Here is a 26,218-nt window from a genome sequence, read left to right as displayed (position 1 = left end):
CTCATTCATCTATTGTTCACACTCGAGCATCTTCATAATGTATATACTATTTTTAACGATTTTAGCTTTATTACTGTGTTAAACTGAATCGCAATAATTGTTAGAAAAAATTGTTGAATCGTCATATTTATTGTATTTATAAATCTTATATTTGTAATGAAAACCTTCTTTTATACATACGCTATAAGTAACATGGGTTTTTGGCTCAACGTATTTTTACCCATCTGCCTATTAATCGCACCCTTGAACACTGCTCACATCCAAGAATCATCACTTTTATGACCTTATCTAAGGCCCAACCGATTATCTGACAACCGTTATGGCTATTTTGTATCATAATGTCGCAGAGATAACACATTATTTGTCCACTTAAGCTTTTTTGGTACCGGGTCTTCTTGCAATAGGTCATTCCGCGATAAGCCACAAGTTTAAGGTGATAACAATTATTTTTTATTTCATTGTTATTGGGACCAGACGTGTGCACGATTATGTCTAATAATTAATTATAGTTTATTAATTAGTCACTTAAATATTAAATAAACAATTTAAATAAGTAAAATGGGTTGAAAACTGGAATTATCAATGTTATTCAAAAGTGTAGTAACATGACTGTTACGATAAGGTACCCAAGGTTGTGTATACATAATGACGTGTTTGTTACGCTCTCTTGGTTATTTGTTAGAGTTAAGCTAAAGCTTACTTGACAGTAGCTCAAGCACAGTTTAAAGTATAACTTTAAATTAGCTCTCTTGGATAGCCTAGACAAATTTTAACGTACATGTGATTTATTTGGCGTATTCAATTGTTTCAGCTTTGATGTGGAGAATGGCGCCGCGGGTGGCGTCGCGGGGGGCGCGCGCTCGCCGCTCGAGGGGGGCTCGCCCTCCACCGCCCTCGTGCTCCAGGCCATGCCGCAGCGCCGCGAGTCCTTCCTATACCGCTCAGACTCGGATTTCGAGATGTCACCCAAGTCTATGTCGAGAAATAGTTCGATAGCCAGCGAAAGGTTAGTAATTTTTTTTATTTTCCGACCGGGTTATGTAAATTTTATAACTTTCGTCCTTTAGGCCCTTATCAAAATTGTATAAATTTTAGTTCCACGTGACAGTCATAGCGAACGGATGTCCGCTTTTACAGGCATATTGCATGATTACTTTACAGGGCATTTAAAAAACTCGCATGCATGGACCGTTATTGTGGCGCATTATCGCCAACTTACCCCTTAGCTGATAGCATTAGATGCGTATTATTAATTAATCCTGCGATTTGAACACACGTCGAATGCCCTAGTTTTTGATCTCATACTTTACATTAACACTAACAGTTTATTTTTTTATATTCAGTAGTACACAACAAATATCCCCTGTGGTTAGCCGAAGAAGAAAGCTTGAAAAATTGCCTACAGAAGGGGTTGATAATGTGAAATCGTAAGTTAGGCGTTTTTAAATTAATCACGGGAAACGGATGAGTTTTATACATACTGGCATCATTATCGATTAACAGCCTAACTTCGCTTTAATAAAATGATCCAGAAGCAACTTTTACATTATTAATCATTTTACACGGTCTTTGGATAGCAATCGACAAAATTATTTCATTGTATGTCTATTGCTATCGGGGAAACTATAATAAATATTTGAAAAAAAAATCATACATTGTAGATTGAACATTATTCTAACATCATGAAATTCGGCGAACCCACCCGGTAATTGCTACTAATTGGATGGGCTCCACTGCACTTGATAGACTAAGGCACCTGAAGCATATTCATGCAAACAACTAAATTAAATACATAACTAAAGCTGGAACTCTCTAAACTTCGGGCACATAATTGCGTATAATTTTTGCATTGCTAATTTTTAATTGCTATAAACACGAGGAATAAATGAAACCACGATGGTTTTCAATTCTTTAATTTGTTTCCAATGACAATGAGCTTAAAACAACGACAGTGCGAAATCACGTTGCACCAATAGCCTTAGGAAATTCGACTAGGATAAACAAACTTAATGGAGAAAGAAAAAATGTTAATACATATATCAATAATCGATTACTTTTTGTGTGTTTCACAAATGTTGCGGAGACGTTAATGAATGGAAAGACAACCAGAGAGCGGAAAAATATGAGATGTAAATGACAAACGCTGTTTGTTTTCAAAGGTAGAAAAGTTGTTGTGTTACCTCTCGTGGCATAGATATAAGAAGTAAGCCTCGCGGTAATATTGATACCCGAATAAGTGAAAGATTTTAAAATTGAACCACTTGTGGTTTGGAAATAGGAATCTTGATTATTGCGTGGGTTTTAAGGTACTCGTTAAATAATTTTTGCTCTCGACTTAAACAAAAACTTTCACCACACCACCGCGAGGAAAATAATACAATAATACAATACCTACTGTAAAACATTACAAATCAAATGTAAATGAACGTTATTAAATATTTATTATTCCAAACACTTATAAGTAATTCCAACTAACATGAGGAAACAACTCAAAATGTGCATCAGATAACTTTGCCACTCTTGAGGATAAAATGCAACTTTCTCATCAGTCTTTGAAGTATAAAAGCCTTTTCGAGCTGGTGTGGCGAAAAAACAAACAGAACTTGAAACATACAGGGTTTTTCTAAATATATACACCGAAACCTTTCTTTTGTCATGTTGCAAAAAACGTATAAATATCACAATTTTACGCACAAAAAGTGAAGTAAAGTAAGATTAAGAGTTTGTAAGCGCTTATTTGCTCGCAACAGTGATAGTAAATAAATTTTGAACGCGTTAAGTATTAGACGATAGATCCGTACCTCTAGTGTAAATTTAGTCGATAGCGAAACGTGACGTACGCGTTTGCGTTAAGTCTCATTTTGTATGGGTTTTTGAACAGCGCGCCAAGCGGGACGTTTTGGAAAGTCAAAAATCTCATACAAAATGACAGTTAACGCAAACGCGTACGTCACGTTTCGCTGTCGAAAACATTTACACTAGGGGTACAGATACAAAAGCCAAACTTTTACTTGTATGAGTTAAATACGTATACAATACATTCCAGATTATTGCAAGATCAAAATATGTAATGCTAAATGGCCTTATTTTTTATTGGTTCAGCAAGCCACTTGTGATTGTAGTACCTAAGCGTAGCCATTAATTAACTCGCAGTGAGGAACATTGACCAAAGTAATATATACAATCATCAATTAGTTTTTAAATCGATGTAATTGGCCAAGTAAGCAGTTTTGCTGAATTTTACATGACTGTCATATTCGTATAAATACTTGGCATTATAGGGACCAAGTAAGCAGTTTTGCTGAATTTTACATGACTGTCATATTCGTATAAATACTTGGCATTATAGGGACCACATAGAGCGCACTCCCATCAGGCCGGCAATGCACTTACAACCCCTTTGTGGTGTTGCAGGTTTTCATAGGTGACGGTAATCGCTTACAATCACATTTGGCTGCTTGTTTACCTCCTATATTATGAAAAAAAAAACTCTTTTAACATAATTACAATCTGTGGAAAGCAGTGAAAATGAAGTCAAAGTCAAAGCTGGTCTTTTTCTTCTGAGCCAATTATGTCTATTCAACACGAACTTTAATTACCATTGTAGGTTTCTTAACATCAATTTAATTGCATAAGCCCAAACTTTTGAATCATTCAATTCAAAAACGCCCTACTGTACTACATACAACTTGTCTGTTATGAACTTTTGTTTGGCAACACCACAAACAAGTTTATTTCCGTGAGTCCAAGACAACTAGGTATCAAAGTTTGCTTCAGTTTGCTGCAATTGTTGTGATTCTGCAAAGCATCTGAATACAAACTTGCTTGCTATTACATAATAACACTACTTACATTAAACTTTATCTACCCTATGTTCATAACAACGCATCCGATCCGATCCGAACGTGTCCGATCTGGTGCCGAGGTTATTGGTGTGTCCCAACCTTAATTCTTCTGAGTACCAGACGACCATTACAAAAAGATAAACAAATCCGTCATATCATCTCACCAATAAAACCTTTAAAAAATTAAAATAGACTTCTAAAAGGATAAAACAAAATATGATCCATTTTATGTAGGCTAGCAACAGATATGTTTGTAATGGTCGTGCCAAGCCAAATCTTAAAAACGTCAACACACTGTCGAACCGAGTGCCGCCCTGGTGCGGTTCGATAAAATGAGGAAAGAAACCTGTCTATTTGTTGTTTGGGAGTATTATTGAACAGTATTTTAACTATTTAGCTTGGCACCGAGTTGGCCAACCAGTCATGTCACTAGAAGGTTTCGCGCTTCGGGTACGTTTCAAGTTTCAAGATCTGGATCTGGAGTTCCCTCAATTCTTCGTGAAACTCAGTCAGAACTTCAACAAAAATGTTTCGTAATAGAACCTTATGTGATTAACAAACTTAACGAAGAAGACTCCTAATATTAGTTCTACAATGTAGGTACTTACAGTCGAGTTCATAAATATGTATACATTTTTCACCTAATTGCAATGGATGAAGGTGAAAAAATGTATACATATTTATGAAGTCGACTGTACATGATATGTATACATATATATACATATATGATTAGCACAACTCATTTTTATACTTAGGAACTACTTATTGTTTGTTATTTTGGAATAAAACGTCAAATTGCATGTAATACAATCCATTAGAAGTTATAAATGAGCGCGAACACTTCTAAGCAAAAAGCACATACTAAATTACACTTACCCACCTCTTGTCTCAACAAAGACACCTCAAAGGCTGAATGTGAAGGCACTTCTTATGTCAAGGACGAAGCTTTGTGGCGAAGATGTAAAGTAAGCAACAAGTAATCATTCCTTTTGTACCTAACACCTGTATATATTATATTACTAACATTTCACTTGCCAGCTTACTCACAATAGCTGAGAAATAAAGCGCATCCTTTGGCCATAGCATGCACTGGTTGGATCTAACGATATAACTGTATAGCTGTATGTATGGTAATATTTGATTGTTCCGTCGATGTCGCACCGCGCACAATGCTATTGTCACAGAGTTCCTCCCACAGGGCCGAACTCACGTCACGGCGTAAACACTATTCTGGCACTGATCTAAAGCTACGCCACAGTACCTATAGGTCCCTCTGGTGCCGCCAAGCGTACACGTAAGCCGTAAGCGTAATATGCGTACGACGGGAAACTCTGATTATATTAATTAGATTCCATAAAATGTAACAATCGTTTGCCTTTTAAACGATGTAACTTTTAAATACCTCTTTTTTTGTATTTTATTGTTTTGTTAAAGTGTCCATAGATTATTTATTATTAATTTGAAAAATAAGATTAAAACGATGGCCCAAATGACATTTACCAAATAATATTTAATAGGTACCAATAAATATCGAAACACAACAGTTTTATACAATAAATATTTGTATTGTACTTTAATATAAGACGGTAAATATTTTTTGGAATCTATTGATCAATCAGAGTGTAACCTAGTTCGTTCTTTCTTCTCCTTATATTTTAATTGCTTGCAGATTCAAGGAGTCCGAGGCGGCGCAACTGGACAGAGCGTATGTATACTACCTTACGCACACTAGCACGCCTGCTTTGTCACACTGTCTCGGTTTTCTTGGCTTGCTTTTTCATTAGCAATTTGTTTGTTTTTCACGTTTCTGTTGGTATGATGCCATTGGTTTGTCCCTTTTGGTGTTTTGGCGGGTGGATATTTTGTTGTCAACGCTTTCAGAGCAAAAGGTGGGTATTTCTAATGATGCTTATTTCACTCATACATAGATATTTACATAAATTTCCATCACATAGGTATTTTAAGTCTTATAGATATATGATAAAATAACATTATTTTAATATTCAAATACCCTTTCAAATGAACTTTACGTAGGATGTATTTACGAAGCAGCATGTGTCATGAGAAATAATACAACACAAAAATTTCACCGCCTCTTATTTCTGTTTTTATTACTTTCTAATCGATGTTATAATTAAATACCGGTTGTATATTATATACTAAATTGTATATTAAACCGGATCATTATATACACGTATATTAAGTCGATGATTGTTCGATATGTTACACTCTATAACAAGGAGCATCTTCAATGGGAGCACGCGTTGGTGGTCTGACGCAGACCTGATCTTGTTGAAGATGCTCCTCGTTATGGAGCGAAACATGTCAAGCAAGCGTCGACTGAATGTACCTACGTCAGTAACCCGGTTTAAGATATATTAATATGTCAGTGTCGCACGGAAGTTTCAATATTATAGAAATAGAAATATTTATTTGCTAGAATACGTTACAATTAGGTCTTACAGTTACAGTTTTAGTATCAGTATTCACTTATTCAGTCGACATAAAGCCAACATGCAAAATGTTTGTAAATTACATTAACTCGTTCAGTACATCAGATACATGCATAAAATCTTAATAATCCTTATTAAACAATGTCATAATAAAAAGGTCATGAAAAATTAAATATTACAATATGAAATTTAAATAGTTCTTAACAGTATAAAAGCAATTGTCTTGTAGCCATTTAGTCAGTCCTATCTTAAATGCATTTCCATGCAACATTCCCAGACAGAGGGAGATTATTATACGAAACAATACACATGTTATACGCGTTTACAAGCTGGCTGGTATATCATATTTTTAAACTGGGCTCGTAGCTCTTCTCGCTCTTTAAAATATCCTGGGTGGTTTTTAGTAAATAGGCATGCCTTTAAAATGTACATACAGTGTAAGGGGAGAATATCAAACTTTTGGAATAAAGGAATTATAATTATTTGTAGCAAATCTATCAATTTTAATACATAGGTATCTCGTATCTGGCCTCGCTTTATGGTACTTCATATTTTAGTCACCCTACATATTATGATTATGACGAGAGGTTATGTCTAATATTTCGCCTGAAGTTCCAGAAAACCGTGACAAACTACCTATATTTATGTACATATATCATTTTAACATAAATAGGATCTTGTACAAATGAGATATTAGTATTTTTATAGAAAGCATATCAATTTTGATATGTGTAATGTAAATTCTAGACCATGCGCCCTCGTGTCAATATGCAACCATTAAGCATATGTATATTTAAAAAAAATTGTTACTAAATACGAGTATATGCCTCCCTTGCGCACCAATCTTTATACCTTTAAACGAGCAATTCTTGTCAAGGAACTCGGAAACAGCTCTAACGATATCGATGAAATTTGCTATATGGGGGTTTTCGCAGGAGAAAACTCGTTTTAACTATGTCATATCTCTGGGAAAACGCGCATTTTTGAGTTTGTATATGCTTTCCGAGCAAAGGTCAATATCCCAGATTTTACCTATAAGTACCTAATATAAGTGCAAGCACGATGCACTGAGAGTAAAATCGGACTAATATCAAATCCAAGTAATATTTTTAAATTCTGAATGCGCCACTAGGACTCTCGCTACCTAACTAGTCTACGTGCGCAAGTTGTGCATCCGCCACTTGGCACAGTTATCGGTGCACAACAAAATAATGGACATCAGAATTATCCTGTTACACCATGAAGCTATTATGTACCTATATCCTGACTTGTGCAATTACAGAATTGGCTACTTGATGATAACATGATGTGACGTCACATTATATAAATCTGTCCTAAATGTATGGAAGATCAAGGAAATTGCCATTTTGACCCTTAAATATTGCGTTTATGTGTATAGTTGTCATACAATTTATTTTTGAATAAAATGTATGGAATCGAATGGTATCATTTTTCGTCTATTTTTGAAGGACAAAAAACAATTTTTTTTTTTGAGACCTTGGAGCCTTGTTTTTTTTATAATCCCAGTATATATTTTTAAATTCCACTTTTTTATAATGGATGGCTCATTTTCTATCCATTTAACTAAATTTTGTTATAATATTCAACATGTGTCAAGCACCCAATTGGCCTTAAAATAAGGGCATCGTCCGTCCAGTAGCTCCCTCGTAAGGGGGATTGTATTTTCTAATAAAAAATCCGTTTCTGTATGTAATCCAGTATATTGATGTTGTAGTCCTACTGATTCCCCATCGTTTGGTCGTTGTAACATAGTTTTATTTTGCTCATTTTTTGTTTTATCACCTAAATGGCAAATGGCCGTGGCCATTTTTCTGTTCAGGTGGTGAAATCAAAAGTAAGTAATATAAATTATAATAATAAGTAGGACAACAACATTACGAGTAATATACTGAATTATACAGAAATGACTTGGTTTATTAGAAAACACAATGCCCCTAATGAGGGCGCTACTGGACTGTCGATTCAGTCTTAATATATAAAGGCAAAATCACAAATTTAGTGTGTAACTTAAGATGCCGTAGGTTCAAATAACGGCTTTTTTGAAAAATCGTACCACTTTTTTAGATCACAACACGGTTGCCAAACATTTGCATTAGTGACTTCATCGATTCGAATCCTGAGATTTTGACTTTCGCTTGATAGAAAAAAATCAAGAACATAGGTCTAACACGCACTTTAAAAATTTGTAACAATAAATGCACAAAAGCACTACCTTTTATACTTTACTTTAAGTAATTATACTTAAAAAGGAGTAAAGGTTAGCTGGAAGAGATCCCTTAAGGGGATAAGTTTGCCTTTGTACACATTTACTGTATTCTTTCTGTGTTATGTACTTGTTTTGTGCTATAAAGTATTTACTACTTCTACTACTAAAATTGCTTCTAAAAATGCGCAATTTTATTTATGAGAGAACTCATCGATTACTTATTCTTTTGTTAAAACTTACAACAAATTAAAATTCAAAAACATGATATCTGCGGTCCTGAGCACGCACATCCATCTCGGACACGCTTACACGACGAACACGAACCTGTGGGGCCTTAAAGCTGAAGAAATCAAAAATGTAATCATAAAATTATACAATAGAAATTAGAAACAGCACTGTGTAACTATTTGGTTAGTTAATTTCAGATTTCGATTAAATTCAGCTCAAGCTCAATTAAATTTGTTGCACTGAAAGGAAGACTAATGCCAAATCCTACACAATTTCTAATTATACCTAATTGTACAAATTGACAGAAATTTGAGTTATTATTGTAATTACCGTTAATCATCTTTCTCTGAATCGTTATAGGCTTCAAACTCATTGATGTAGAACAAATTAAACTTTAACTGTTTTTTTTTGCTTTTATTTATGATAGCTTTTCCATAAAAATATTAGCTACATTAATTTAAAAATGTATAAATTATATCGAAATTATCGATATTAGAGATGTCACGTGTAAAACGTAAATCTGGGAGAAATTTATAATTTGGTTTGATATTTAATCAAATTATTAATAAAAATGGTAATCCGTTGCGTGATAGTTTTTCTTTCGCATAATATTATTATAAAACGTGTGAACTATCCAGCGTTGCATGCAACTTCCTCTAGATTACGCTGGTCCGTTAACTCATTTCATGGTACAGTATTTATTTGTCCACATATACTTGGTGCATCTTTAGGTAAAAAAAAAAAGAGTATTTAATTATTAGCATTTTTGCGCAAATACTCGTCCGATTAAGTAAGTTATAGACCGCAGGCCAGGAGCATATATCGTCAGTCATCATCAGTATTTTTTTAAGGAATAACTTTAAAAACGAGACTTCAAAATTGATAGCATAAAATATTACCCTATTTAAGTATACAACGTGTAACAAAAATAGTGGGTATCCGTTTAAGGGCATAATCGGTATCATGTTCTCATTAGGAAAAAGTAAAAGAAAAAAATGATTGATGCGAAAAATGTTTGCATATAAGATAAAAAATTACGCTTCAAAATTTTTTTTATTAACTTTTACCTGATCGAACCGAACCTTTGCGCATCCGTACCATGTTCGTCTGTTGGATCACTTCGATAGTATGAAAGGCAATCCACTTCAAACATTTCAGTTGGTAACGCCACGTATCGCATACAGCTTGTAACTTTGATACGACGGAATAATCAAAGGGTATTTCGTTTAGGCTTTATAGGTATAACACACTTTCATTAAAAAAAAAATCGGCCAAGCAAATTGGCAATCGGTTTTATAAAAATCGGCCAAGAGCATGTCGGGTCATGCTCAGTGTAAGGTTTCGTAGTTACCATTCTGTCAAAATAGGCCAAACGGGGGCTATTAGTAAGTATCATGTACATTACAAGTATAAAGGAGTACCTTTGCAGCTCTTTTTACGTCTTTTTACTAAGAAGAGAAGATTTCTTGCAATAACTCAAAAACGACGGGATATTTGATATAGTTATCACTAAAAGTAATTCTTAAGCTTTTGTTTCATGATTTTTGACATATTTTTTGGACACATCGTTCAAAAGTTAGAGGGTAGTAGAGTAGACACATATTTTTTCTTTCGGAGTGATTATTTCCGAAAATATTAACTTTATCAAACATGTTTTTGATATTGACCCTTATTCGTTTTGAAAGACCTATCCTAACCCGTTTTAAAAGACTAATTTTTTTCATATCAAATAATCCAGCAAGCAATGTTTCACTACTTTGTTTTAACTCAAAACGCGACGTCACACCTCTTACAAGAGTATTTTTATGTATTTCGTACATTGCCGCTCGAAAATAATCAACAGTTAATTATGCTCTGGTAGTTAAGGCTAAATAAAAAAACTTTCAGAATTGTTTTATAGCACTAAAACCTACGTCTAGTATAGCCTATACTTAAATTAAATAGGATAATATTTTATTTTATCCTTTTTAAAGTCGTTTTTTTTGTAAAATAAAAATTATCTTTCTTTTATCAGGGAAAGAACAAATAGTTCTTTATTTAAGAACGCTCTTATCTTTAATTTGAGAGTTTTTAATTTTAATCTTAATTTAATCAATGAAATCTATGATCAATTAATTATCCACTAATTTTATATTTTATCAATATTCTCACTTAATTAAATTTTTATGACTATTCATGAATCTTTATCATTTTAATTTGTACCTAAGTAATTTAATTGTAAATATTATATGGATCAATGCTGTCTGCAAGTTACTGAGTACCTTACTGAGGTGACTATCGCGAATTGCCTTTCCCATCAAGTATATACCATTTTTGCAGCTTCGATTCAAAAGCTAATAATTGTATGCAACTAAATTATAGATGAAATAAAGTTAGACACACGGGCCAGTGACGTGACCGAGGACACGACCAAACGAGACGTTTTTGGTTAAAGAATAATCACTTTTGACACTGACAGATCAGTATCGTATCGGAACCAGATCGCACAACTAAAACTCGAATTGACCCGTAAATCTTAGGCGACCGTTAATAATCTGTATACCCAAACTTAACCACTCGCTACGTAAAGCCCCTGAAATTAAATTTACGTATTACGGCATTTCGGGTGACTGGCTGTAAGGTATATACGTAATTAAGTAACGTATTTTATGTGCCACCTAGCAAGTAATTCGATAACCAATGCTCAAAACTCACATTCAATGTATATGTCAGTAATTGAATTATACTCGTGTAGGTAAGATTTAAAATGAGAAAAAGAAAGCTCTGAACGTAAAATATGATACAACACTTTAAAATATTTAATGCCTTTAACGATTAAATCGCGTTAGGCAATAATGACATTAAATATGTGTAAATTATAATTTTGTGAAAGTATCTAAATATAACTATAGCAGTTCTGAATTCAAGTTTGAAATTATAATTCTCTCTCTCTCTCTCTTTCTCTCTCTCTCTCTCTCTCTCTCTCTCTCTCTCTCTCTCTCCTTCCTCGCGTTGTCCCGGCATTTCGCCACAGCTCATAGAAGCCTGGGGTCCGCTTGACAACTAATACCAAGATTTGGCGTAAGCACTAGTTTTTACGAAAGCGACTGCCATCTGACCTTCCAACCCAGAGGGTAAACTAAGCCTTGTTGTGATTAGTCCGGTTTCCTCACGATGTTTTCCTTCACCGAAAAGCGACTGGTAAATATCAAATGATATTTCGTACATAAGTTCAGAAAAGCTCATTGGTACGAGCCGGGGTTTGAACCTGCGACCTCTGGATTGCAAGTCGCACGGTCTTACCGTTAGGCCACCAGCGCAAACCTGTGCAGGTATATTTGAAATTATAATTATTTCATCTTTAAAAGTTAACTTTCAAATTGTACTATATTCATTAATGAAGCAAGATTACTTGCGAATATTATTCTGTACAGCATTGCAAGTATGTACCTATGTAGATCCTGACCTTGTTACAATGAGACTGCTATGAAGAATACCTACTTATACAAACAAATCTTCATGAAATTGAAGACCATGTATAAGAAAACCAAATATACGACGACTTACGCAGCGTCTTACGTGAGCAAATAACTCACGAACGCGAAGCGGCGCGGCGCGGCGCGAGTGAATTCAATCCTTTGATACCTATGGAAGTGTCCTACGTAGGCGATCTCGTTGTGAACGCGAATGCTGTTGGGCCGCCGCGCCGCGCCGCGTCGCATTCGCGAGTCATCGCTCACGTAAGCCGCTGCGTTAACCTTTTCGCCGCCACGTCAATGAAGTAATAATTAAAGTGTCATCAACGGCACGTCAAAAATTCCACGTATACAAACCTGACCAAAACCACGAGTTGATATGAAGTGTACTGACTTTATATCAAGTCAATGGCGGCGAATTACAATTTTCCTATGTAATAAAAACCGTATTAGCAAACCTGTGCAGGTATATTTGATACAGTACATGTGTTCTATTTAATACTGTTAACCTTTGGATGGAATAAACGTAAAAAGACCTGAAAAGAAATACGGGTCGATCCTGAACTTTTTATTCGTTCAGACCCTTGTGCCGTCCAGATATTCAATGCCGCACTAGGCACGTTCCGGCCTCTTATTATGGAAGGGTATAAGATACGAGTAACGGTAACGAGTTTTGTAATGGTAGTTTTTTTCTTAAAACTATATTTTTAATTGAACACTATACATTATTACTGCCTAAACTTTGTATTTTCTTTTTATATAACTTTAATGTATGCAAGTAACTAGTGTTAAATGTTATAAAACTATTCATACCCACATGTCCATAATACGCGAGATGCAAGAATGTTCCCGTAGTGCAAAATGCAAAACTTTATAAGTAAATATGTTTGCCATTGAGATCTACGAAGTTATTTCTTTGAGTATTCTCATAGATTAAATTAGGAGTCTGCATTACATTGCCTACAAAAAAAATGGTTGTCTGTAAAGTCGGTTTACGGACGATAATTTTGCGTGATAACGTCATAAGAAAACATTGATGAAAAATTGCATACTTTTATTTATGAATTGAATTGAATTATTATCACTGAATTATCATTATTTTGTATAATACAATGAAGGAGTTACCATGGAGATCAGTACCCCTAGTGTAAATATTTTCGACAGCGAAACGTGACGTACGCGTTTGCGTTAAGTGTCATTTTGTATGAGATTTTTGACTTTCCAAAACGTCCCGCTTGGCGCGCTGTTCAAAAACCCATACAAAATGAGACTTAACGCAAACCGTACGTCACGTTTCGCTATCGACTAAATTTACACTAGGGGTACTGTCCACAGCGTGACACTTTTTCGTGCATGCTACCGGTGTTCATCGATTTATAAGACGTTATCACGTCAAAAAACAATTGAATGGCGTATAGATCCTCGTATTTATTCCACGAGCTATAAAATACGGGCTGTAGGTACACTCATGTGGGTTTGTTTGAAACTATCGGCAGCAAGCATGCAAAAAATAGGACCGATCCATTTTATCTACTGGATGCATATACCGCTGTTTCATATCTAGAGCAGAAAAACTACTACAAGAGATTTTATACTTTTTTGTAGTTTTAATTAGCGGATGTTTCCACCAAACTAATACGTAAAATTTAATATTACGTGTAATTAATTCATGTAAACGTTTTTAGCAATCTGAACTAACTTAAACTGAATAGGTAGGTATATTTAAAAAGGCAACATTTCATGAGACAGGTTGGTTTTGTTTTTTTTTCTGAATGAACTTAATAATACAAATGCATATATACTATAAATTTCATTTCCTTTATTGCATTTTCCTTCTATCAATTTTAATTGTGAAAACATTTGTCGCATTTTCCACCAAAAAGATATTTATTGTCGGTTGTCAATAAGGCGCTATTTCCATATTGGTTCAATTTGAAAAACATCTTATCGACAGCCGACAATGTGGTATCTTTTGGATGAAAACGTCACATTTAACCAATTTCAATAATAACCTGCAATCGGCAGATGAATTCACGATCAGAAAACAAAATATGTATATTTATTTTCGCGTATCTGAAACTAAAACATAGAAGTAGTCAAATCGAATTAAAATTAATTGTAATTTTATTCAGTACTATATTTATGTACGTTTGCTCAAGACCGGCGTGGCTCTGTAGCCAACCATTAGTGAGACATTTATATGCTTGTAGAGTTCGTCTCAATATAAAGAAAAACATATACAGAGTGTAATCGTCAAGTGCTTACATTTGATTATTCCGTATATTAAACAGATACCAAACAATTTTTAAACTAACTTCAAAAGTACGTTATCCAATGAGTAAAATTACATTTTCTTTTTTATAAAACTATATATATCTAAAACGTTAAATTTAAAGACATGCCTGATGGTAAGCAGTCACCGAAGCCTGTGGAAGTCTCCAACTCCAGGGGTATTACATGCGCGTTGCCGACCCTATAAAACACAAAACTATTTATGACGTCTCCTAGAACATGTTCCAGACGAAATACGACTGTCAACAAAAAAAAATGAATCTACGTCCTTATAAATAAATATAAATATTTTTTATTTTCTTAAATGCTTTATTACGTTATTTTATTAGTTATTACAGACTAATTATGTCTTCTTCTTCTTCCTCGCGGTGTCCCGGCATTTTGCCACGGCTCATGGGAGCCTGGGGTCCGCTTGACAACTATAGCCACTAGTTTTTACGAAAGCGACTGCCATCTGACCTTCCAACTCAGAGGGTAAACTAGGCCTTGTTTGGATTAGTCTGGTTTCTCACGATGTTTTCCTTCACCAAAAAGCGACTGGTAAATATCAAATGATATTTCGTACATAAGTTCCAAAAAACTCATTGGTACGAGCCGGGGTTTGAACCCGTGACCTCCGGATTGCAAGTCACATGCTCTTATCGCTAGACCACCAGCGCTTTTTACAGACTAATTATGTAAAAAAAAAACATTTTTCTATCCCAGCTATAGTCAATTAAACCACTGAACGCCATACTAAATGACTATAAAACAACATAACTATAAAAGTAAAGTATAAAAATACATACAAAATAAAATAAAAAGTTATTGTTTGAATCATTGGATATAACGTACTTTCAATGTCAGTTATTTATACCTGTTATATTTAAGAAATAATCGCATATGCATTAACACTTAACGATTACACCTTGCCTGTGTTCTAAATATCCTATCCCATCGTTCGTTATACAGCATGAAGGCATACAAATAACTTATGAAGTTAATAATCTCAATTAAAAAAAAATATCAAACTTCAGTCTAGCAGGTTAGTAGTATCTTATTGATTGCCTATGCTAGATAATAATGATGACTTCCGATAGCGAGAGTAGCTACTATTTGGTACTAAGATAAAGCCATACCTTAATTAATATAACGGTATTATCTAAGATTTGTCCATAATAATTTAAACTTAAGAAGACAGTCTTTATTTTTACCTTCTCAGCAAAACGACGATCAAGCGAAAAAACTAAGTGAGATTTTGTTTTAACTTGGTTTTAAGTGAGGGACGCTTATTTGAATTAAATACACACGCCCAACCAGCCTCGCAGCTTTTTTTTTCTAATTCGGGCCGTTTGGCTACAGTTAGCGTTAAAAAAGCGCCAAAACTTGGTATATCATAATTTCTCTACAAATTTTTAGTTCGTTTCCAGATCATGGCGTGCTTTTAGGTGTTTTTTTTTCTGAAATAATGAAATCATAACTTTCCGTTATTACCCTGCCTAACTGGTAATCACTGGCACAGAATAATTATTACCGTAAATGTAAGATAAAGTGCTGCCTTTACATACTTACTGTGCCTTTACAGAGATGAGTAAAGTTTTTTACATTACATGTGGTGCTACTTTACCGCTCTAGTGAGTATGTCGAAAATTTAAAACCTTATAAAATACACGTGCGAAAAGGTATTCGCACTTGTATCGTAATATAGGTACTATTTTATTCTACTGTTACTGATAAAGTTGGTTTGCCAGACAAATAATACATTTGGACATACTATTGTTAAAAAAAATGTCGGAATTGTGAACGTTCCGAATATATTGCTTATTCAATTATGAACGTGTACAATCAAATGCTAGTTGTGTATTGCTAATAGGCATTCAATAATAATACTACAAAAAAGTAGTTTTAGTTATCACACATACCCACAATAATTACATGAATTACTTAAATACGACTAGACAAATTTATAAAAAAAGTACCATACTTATATAAACTTTTATTTTGAAACAATACATTTTTCGTGACTTGCATATTTCCAACGTTTTCACAATTTACAAAATCAAGTTTTTTTTTCATAATCTTCTACAAGGTGAAACAAAAATAGTCGGGATCCGTTTAAGGCCATATTCAGTATCATGACCTGATAAAAAAAGTTGACGAAAAAATTCTTTGATGTGAAGAACTTTTTGGCTTTTGTATGAAGGATTAGCAGACTTGGATGATCTGCCAAAAATCTTTTCTTCTGCTTTTTCCTAATCAGAACACGATACTTAATAAGCCTATTAACGGATCCTCGCCAAAATAAGTGTTCATGAACAGAAACATTGATTTACGATTAGCCTTTTGATCATTGCGTTGACAAAACGGTGTTCGTAATCAGTAGGTATTGTTAAGAGACAATTATCGTCACTTTATCGTGTACTCAATCGTACTAGGCAGTGATAATGATAATATTCTTAGATCTCGGGTCCGTATGCACGTCAGATCTTTAAGTCGGATGTATTTGTTAAACAAGTTTGACATCCGTCCAATCGGTCTTGAGGAGCGGCATTGATTACCGGCACCCACCGCTGGTTTCCAACCGCGCCAAATTTAACGTCGGGCGGAGTCGATGGCGCTCGGCGCGGCCGGGCGAGCGCCGGGCGAGGTGCGAGCGAGAGCCCGCTCTCCCTGCGCGCCTCATGCCGCCCTGCTCGCACGCGACTCGACTCCATTGATAGTCCGCGCGGGCTGACGGCGACACGCCACTTCTATACCCTAACGACACGCGACGTTCTGTTGTGCCGCTAAACCCCACTCTAAAATGTGACTCTATCCCTCTGAAGCGCTTTTCCCAGTTGTCTGCTAGTGATTGCCATGTCATGTTGTTGAGATTTACAAACAAATGAACAACGTGCTGTTGAAGTGTCAGTGTCGAGGGCGTTCACCGGTCCGCAGGACCGGTCCATCACAGTCGACCACTATTGGTGCCAAGGATGAGGCCTAATTTATTAATTATAGTTTAGATATACGTATGTGATAATAAAGTTGTTGTTAATATTGGTAGTTGTTTAAAAAAGGATTATTAATCAGTTGATAACAGATGGTTATCCGATAAAGTATTAATAAACGCATGTTGTATTCGTTTAAATTCGTCTCTGCACTTACGTGATTAACAGCGAAAGTAGCCGGTCTCGTAATGCGTTACTCGTACACACAGCGTAGGAGTTGAAGAACCGTCCTTAATCGTGTAATGAGGGACGTGTGATAGGCCAAATTGAAATGGCGTTGGACAATGAGGTTATGTGCCAATAGAGCGACATGCAGCGTTCCGAGTCGCAGGCCGAGAGGCTGGGCGGCGGGGTGTCGTTCATCACGAAAAGCTCGGCCTCGGAGCACAGCATGGCCACGGGCGTCAGCGGCAGTAGCAGCGGCGGAACGCTGCCGCGCACGCTCAGCACCAGCGTGCTGCGGATCAAAAACAGGTCCACGTTCTGGGAGAAGTTCTGGGACGAACGCACGAGACGCGATGCGTGAGTTTTTTTGTTAATCCTCGGAATTTCCATAATATATTGGTGGGTATTTAAGATACATACTATCAGCGACACGCCATTATTGAACATTATTAACACTAACTTCAGATTTACTAATGGCAGGTAAATTAACTGCGGTGCTATTTTTCCTACAAAAGAATTAGTAACTAATCTATGTAGTAATCTATAGTATCCTATAGTATACTCAAGTATCTTAATCATATTGAAACTAGAAGCAAAGCGTAAATAAGTTTTACCTCAAAATTTTCACTTTTGATACAGTATTTTATCGCTTTTCTTTCAGCAGTCAACTATATTCATCTCAGGTCTTCAACATCGGATCAGATATAATATTGCATTGTCACCCAACTTGCATGAAGTTTCAGCTCAATCGAATAATGGGAAGGGGGTCTAATTTAGCTTGCAATATTTGGTTACAAATATGCCGACTACGGAACAGGTCTTCCGGAATCTTTTAAACAATGTTTTACGTTATAGACTGTACTTTTTTCAAATATCAAGTACGCCATAGTAAATTTTATGCGAACTTGATCTTACAAATTGGACACGCGGACCATATTGTGAAATTCGTAAAGATAACGGGGGACTGGATAAAAAAGTTATGCTACATTGCAGCATTTAGCATAAGGGCAAGCGAAATGTATACAAGTATACAATCATACATGTGCGTATATAGAATATAAATAGTATGTCGTAAAAATACTTTATTAAATACGTTAAACGTGACCGTAATACATATTGTTTACTTCTAGCTTATCGCTTATTCTGTTATCCGTAAATTGATTATATATATATTTTGCGGTCAGGATTTACGCGAATTTGCAGTTAATAACCATTACCAACATGTGCAAGCGATGATAACAGAAACTGCTCATTAAATAAAACTTTTAACATCTAATCTGATTGGTATAGTCATGCCTATATTATAAATTAGTATACATTGTTACAAAGGCCGGGAAAAAGTTTGAAGCGAAGTGAAGCCTTTTCACAAGGTTGAAAATTCCTATTATTGCCTACCCAGGCAAGACTATATGTACCCACATATAGTGTTTATTTTCTAAACATGCGGAAATAAGACTTAAAATCCATGATAACCTAAAAGTTCAAGGTACGATGCGATACGTGACGGGTAGTTCAAGGTCACTTTTCCGGCCTAAGGTACCCTTCGCTAAAGCGACCACAACATGACGTTTCGCAGCCGTAGGTATAGGCTGCGAAACGTCTGCGTATAAATGACACATTTTTTTATCTATATTTTTTTTCGCAATACACTAAACTTGATGCGTCAAATATTGGTACACGTCATCTCACCTATTATGTTGACCAGGAATGATAAAAAAAGGGAAATTAAACAATGAAGATTGTTGTTTCCGTGTATTCAAATATTTCAATTTCGTCTCGTCTTAATTAGCTCCGATTTTTAAAATAAATTTTAAATTTCCAGTTTCCAATAATTTGTCACACGCTTTGTTTGTGCAGCATTTGATATATATGTATTATTGCGTCCTAATACCAGCCTAGAAGCTTTCATTCGTCAGCAGCGGTTCGGAAGGAAGCACCGCCGCTGTAGCGCCGTCATTGTCCCTTTTGTTTTACAGCAAGTCCAGTTATTTCCATCGTAATTAAAAACAGACGACTGAATACTTTGTAGGAATGCGGTCTGATGTTCACTTCAACAAAAGATTTCACGTTCGCTGCCCTGAAAACATTTGGAGAAAATCTTTATATTTTACAAAATCTTTTAGAGGTAAAGAAATGGCAAATAAAGTGAAATTTCTTAATACAAGTAATTAGAATTGCTTTCATGTATCGAACTGTAAATTGTAACAAAGAGCCAAGATTTATTTTCAATAAATGTTATCATTTAGTCAATTACTACAGTATGGGTACTCAGCCTCAAATATGATGCTATACGGAACAAAACATGAAACTGTTTAATTATTTGTTTGATTATGCGTTCTCAGCCATAGGGCTGTTATTTCTTCGGAATTCAAGATCACTCTATTGTATTATTTTGAAAGTATTTATCGTTTTAATGGGTAAACGGGCCAAATTGGAACGAACACCGAAATGAAATTTTGAATACCTAATTGACAAGAATATTATCATTCAAAATAGAGGTCAAATTAAAACCGTAGGTACTTATTCATTGTTTAATACAAAGATACAGTTGCTTATTGGTAAAAAAACATATACATTTACACGTCATTAATTTATTTAATACTATTTACATTTCATTTTATGTTAGGTATGTACTCGTAGAAATGAGAAAACTCTATCTGTTCGTAAGGAATAGGTACCTACTATAAAAAAATTGTGGGCCATACCACTATAGCATGTTCAACTGAGATGTAATATTGGTAACTAAGGGCCCAGACCGGTACGAGTGAGAGTGCTCGACATCAAAGCTGAGCAAACCTTTGTTGCTTTAGAAAAATCTTGCTCTTTATCCAGTACGCTGCACTAGCAAGCTTTTCAATAGCTTCACAAAGATTGCCATTTCATTTTCACCCACATTTTATCTTTATGCAGTAGAATAAAAAACCTTAAACATAAAGCATTTTAAATTGATTCAGTAAAAACAATAATCTTGGTTGTAATGAAACTCTGTGAGATATAAAACTTTTATATTCGAAATAGGCCAACGCAAATCATTTAATACATACAATTCCAAACAACTAATAAACACTCAACTACAAAACAATCATTGCGAAAATTACTCTATCCTATCCTGTCATTGACAACAATACGTTTGATTTACATTGCCTAATTGTTAACGACCTCCTGACTAAACACTATTGAATTACCTGGGTACCTGTATAAACAATCGTGAATTTATTTCGAGAAATGTGTTGAACTAGACGATATTTCAATTTCAAACAGTACTTGGGTACACAATATTCATTTAAGAGCACTGAAAACGGTTAAATTCTAATCAATTTGAACTTATTTACGTCAGATTTCCGTTGCTCAGATTACTTAAGTATATTGAATATCGGACAATGTATCAACTTTGAAGGAGATTAAAAAGTCGAGTTTTCCGGATCAAGGCAAATGAGTCTTGTCAATATTGTCAGCTTAGAGTTATTAATGATTTCAAAGTCGACTTCTCTAACTTTCTGTATTCGAATATTTGTTCCCATCTACAGAACCGTCGTTATGAACTTATGACATTAATAATTTGATATGTTTTTCGAACTTCTATTTTGCAACTTTTTATTTATAAAGATGTATGAAATCATAACGCCATTTTTGCCCTTTGTTGTAAAATATCCTAGTAATAGCATGTAACTATTTATAAGGAAGATTGTAGGGTTGTTATTAGACTTTAGAAATACAGTCTATTAATCAAATACAGTAAGCGTATTTAAAATGAAATTATGATGATTATATATTTTTGTGTTAAATTCTAATCATTTCCAATTAAGTATCATTGATGTTACAGAATGTTCTTCTTTTAATTTAAGCGTGCAGACAGTAAAGAAACGGGAACGTGTAATGATATAAAAATAAACAGGTAATTTTATCAATACAATATAGATAAAAGTAGTAGTAGGGAAAAGCTCCGCCTTTATTGGTAAAAATGTTATTTTAATAAGCCAATAGTTTCATTTCTAGCTTGTGCTGGAACAAATTGATAAGAGCGCCGAGAGGCGAACATTATTAACCAGAAGTGGTACAATCAATCCGCGTTAGATAACAAACTCCAGTTTGACAACAACGCAAACTAAGCGATAGAAACATTGTATCTATTATACAAATATTAGCTAGGTACTTACATTATTGTCCAAGTCTTGCCCGTTACTGACTAATTGTAATCTTATTGTTTTGACGACGAGACGTTCGTTGCTGATCTAAAATAGTATTTTCCTCGCGTTGGTGTGGTGAACTTTTTGTGTCTCACTCTCGCAACTCTCAAGATTTCACTATTCGAACCACGGGTGTAGCGAGGTTTTGTAGTCAATTTTCAAATCTTACGCTTGCTCTGGTATTAATAATATTACTTCGAGGAGTTAAACTGCAACTTGCTCCCTTGTAAAATAAAAAACCAGACCCCGTTATCAGTGGTGAAAATTCATTGAAATAGAATCATAGGGTTGTCACACAATATTTATTTAATTCGTGTACATTTGACATACTGGTATAAATGTCGCTTAAAACAATTTAAGATGAAACGCATTATTTTTGGTTTATTATTGCACTGTCACCGAATCTGTATCTATGTCACGAAATGTAAAAATACACATATGATATATACAGGAAATAGGTACAAAATGAGTTTCAAGATTTATGATTCCCAGTTTTACATATTATATTTCACTCATAGTTACATCTGTAGGATAAAAAAAAAATATTACAAAAAAATTATCAATAACTATTTGAAAAAATAATCGTCTATTGCACAGTTTTACTAAAATTACAAACCATTTTTTCCGCGTCGCATTAGGCTTATTTCCAGTTTTGCCATTAGCTTCATTTTAAACTGAGAGAATTCAGCACGATTATCCAGGAATTTAATATTTTTACCAAACATAAAATTAAGTAAGTATATGACATCAGACATATTTTGATAAGTAAATGTCAATTTAGTACCTAAGTATTATTATAGAGTTCAACAACCAAATGAAACCTTTTTTTAAAGCAATTGGCTTCAAATTATATCTGTGGCCCTAGTGAAAAAGGGTACAAGTCTCTGGCAGCGCAGGTGTAAAGGGGTGTATGTTCCACGTAACACTTATGCCCTTATACACCTAAACTGCCAGAGACTTGTACCCTTTTTCACTAGGGCCACAGATATATACCTACTAGCGGCCCGCCCCGGTTCCGCACGGATATTCAACATTTATTTTTTGAATATAATATAGCCTATGTTCACCGGGGATGGTGTAGCTATCCAACGGTGAAAGAATTTTTCAAATCGGTCCAGTAGTTTCGGAGCCTATTCAATGCAAACAAACAAACAAATCTTTCCTCTTTATAATATTAGTAAGATGAACGAAATAAGTAGGTAAGTATATTGTTTTCATCAAATATTAGGTATATCAAATTGTACACGTGTAAATATTAATGTGTAGTGCCAGCCCTAGTATTTTCAATGTTTCTTCACCACTGATAACGGGGTCTGTAAATAATCATTAATCTTATAATGCAAGAGGTATGTAGGTTCTTATAACTCAAGTCAGTCTTACCAGAATACAAAAAATAAAAACTTGTTTTTTGGAAATGGAACTATTATTGTTGTTTTTCCAGTTATTACTAGTTTTAATGATCAACGTAACCTTATGTTTTCAACAGTAACTTCAGTGCCTAATTAGTCTTCCAATTGTACCTTCTTAATAACCCTAATTACAGTTTAACATTTCTGGTTGCAATTTGAGGCGAGTACTGTTAATAGGTAATGTTAATACGTCATTTAACAATTAATTTACAGTGCAATTAAGTTGTAGGATAAAATGATAAACAGAGTACATAGCATATTTATTTCCATAATATTTATTACTGCAAACAGTCACATGAAATTTAAAACACATTCGGCCATCCTGCTCCATCGGCGTTTTCAACACAAATATAGATATCAGAATTTGACATTGGCAATGAAAATATTACCAATTTTACCCTGCAGTTTTTTTTTATTATGTTGATTCACCCTATAAGCTTTTCAACACATCTATAGTCTATATTTTTATCCCGTAGACAAAAATTTCATGTGTTGCTAGTTTTTTACGTCTTATAAATAGTGATGTGCTACAACCGGTACTAACCGAAAATAAACTATTGGGAGTTACTTATATAGCCATGTAACACCATTTTGAGGCATTTAGAAAGTTTGTATCCAGGTCTATACACAATATTTCTAATATTTAAAAGGGGTGCGCCAAAGTTCATATAAAATTGCAAATTCGATTATTGAAACTCCGAAAATGTTTCTCATAAAATTTTACATTCTAATGATCATTACACGTATTTATTTTAAACAATAATGATTGCAACTTCGAATTTATTATATTCATAATGTCATTCTTCTTAAATATCTCTATTGCTAAAATTGATGCATATATTATTGTTCGACATATCGATTTAAAGTAATAAAATTGGAAATTCGATTATTGAATCTCCAAAATTGTTTTTCATAAAATTTTACATACTAATGATCATTATTAATTTTAATTTTAAACAAAAATGATTGGAAAATCCTGTCACAAAGGTGGGTTAGGTTAGGTTAGAATTGCGACCCTCGCAGAACCGTAATCCTGCTAGAAAGGTGGGTTAGGTTAGGTTAGAACTGCGACCCTCGCAGAACCGAAATCCTGCCAGAAAGGTGGGTTAGGTTAGGTTAGAACTGCGACCCTCGCAGAACCGAAATCCTGCCAGAAAGGTGGGTTAGGTTAGGTTAGAACTGCGACCCTCGCAGAACCGAAATCCTGCCAGAAAGGTGGGTTAGGTTAGGTTAGAACTGCGACCCTCGCAGAACCGAAATCCTGCCAGAAAGGTGGGTTAGGTTAGGTTAGAACTGCGACCCTCGCAGAACCGAAATCCTGCCAGAAAGGTGGGTTAGGTTAGGTTAGAACTGCGACCCTCGCAGAACCGAAATCCTGCCAGAAAGGTGGGTTAGGTTAGGTTAGAACTGCGACCCTCGCAGAACCGAAATCCTGCCAGAAAGGTGGGCGATATGCTAGTCCTCGTTTTGGGGTTACTGGGGTTATAAAATAATAACATTACATTGCAATTGTTTTTTTTTTTACTATTAGAAATTTACTTAATAATTAAATTACACGCACTACCTCGTTTATTTCGCCACGGAATCTCATAGTGCTTACCCACAATGTAATAATTATAATCGTCGTGTATGTTCCAATACGCGCATACTTTAAATGTTATGCATATAAGTAGTTATACAAAGTTTATGATTATTTAGTTTATATAAAACTTATGAGTCATGATGAAGAGTTGGAAATGACAATATTAAAAACAATTTTCGGCCAACATACCGTTATGAGTAATGTTATTAGTAGTAAAAATAAATGGATATTAATAATTATAAGCAAAAAAATTATGACAAATGATCATTCTGATCACAAATCGTTATTATGAACAATAATATGACAACTAATTTTATGTGAGCCAATATGGACCCATTTAAAAGCGATTTTATTGTAAGATTAACAGTCACCTCGAAGCTCATAATGCAATTTTTAAAAGTTTGAGTTGATTAGTAGTGAGTAGATTTTATTTATTGTTTACTTCCTATCATGTAGTGAGTAGATTTAATTCATTGTTTATTTTGAATCTTTATCGGTAAATTAATTTAATATTTATCGGTTATTCACTAACCGAAATCAAAGATCAGCACTATTTGTTTTAAGCTGGTTACATTCTTTCTACGTTTGACATTTGTGGTTGTCATTTTAGTCTACGGGATAAAAAAACAGACTTTAGCACATAGCCCTCTGGGTCAGGATCTTTATATTTTATGTAATTTTCCTTGAGGTTGGTCCTAGAGGTTGTCAAAGCAATTGAAAAAATCGAAAAGGTTATATTTGAAACCGAGCGAAAAATTATTTGATTTCCTAAGAAGGCTTTCCTTTGAGCTTAAAGGTCGCCTCATGGTTTTAGCGAAGCATAATTTAATATAGTGAGGTAATATTTTTAAGAAAATATTTTAACAAAAATGTTGTACCTACTTACTCTAAGGCCTCTCTATCTTGTAAATGGACTCTCGACTTTGGGAAAAAAGAGAGCTCTAAGCAAATACGCATAAGAAGGGAACAAAAAGCTTTTATAAGTAAAAGGTATACTTTGCCTTTCCTGAGCCTAATACTTCTTAATACGTTTGCGTATAATTGTTAGAGCTTAATTTTGTCTTGACTGCTTTTAGTAAGATGATTGACTTATAATGTGCTGGGCTATATGTAATTTTATTATATGTATAAACTCGTATTGAGCTAAGTGAGCATGTAATAGCCAAGCTTGGCTGACACATAAGCTTGGCTGGCACCCCACCAGGGTTAACACCTACAACAGAGAAATCCACTTCCAATCCGTTAATGGGAAAATGCTCTTTTATTTATTCGACAATGATTGGCTTCCTGCAGTAACTACTTCTGAAGCTAGTTGCTGTAAGTGTATAGTAATAACCCATAGTAGGTACCTATGCAGTCATTGCTCACGCTATAGTGAGTCACGGTACGAATAATACGGGTCTTTT

General features: G+C 34.6%; 1 protein-coding gene across 13 annotated transcripts in view; it reads left to right on the top strand.

Moving 5' to 3' along the window:
- LOC133519756 (cAMP-specific 3',5'-cyclic phosphodiesterase) overlaps positions 1-26,218 on the top strand; it is a 588,515-nt gene that overhangs the window by 438,210 nt on the left and 124,087 nt on the right. For 8 of the 13 annotated variants that reach the window (XM_061853844.1, XM_061853834.1, XM_061853842.1 and 5 more), the window contains 3 exons: positions 812-1,006; positions 1,344-1,427; positions 5,515-5,550. In XM_061853844.1, the coding sequence (XP_061709828.1) occupies positions 812-1,006; positions 1,344-1,427; positions 5,515-5,550 (315 nt within the window). Of the gene's footprint in view, positions 1-811; positions 1,007-1,343; positions 1,428-5,514; positions 5,551-17,125; positions 17,992-26,218 lie in introns of those variants that run through there. The other 5 variants (XM_061853836.1, XM_061853840.1, XM_061853835.1 and 2 more) reach the window with 4 other exon arrangements.

The sequence above is a fragment of the Cydia pomonella genome, chromosome 7 (genome assembly GCF_033807575.1).
Source record: "Cydia pomonella isolate Wapato2018A chromosome 7, ilCydPomo1, whole genome shotgun sequence".
In the NCBI taxonomy this organism is placed as follows: Eukaryota; Metazoa; Arthropoda; class Insecta; order Lepidoptera; family Tortricidae; genus Cydia; species Cydia pomonella.
Note: the sequence above shows the minus strand (reverse complement) of the source record. Positions and strands in the feature narration are given on the sequence as shown.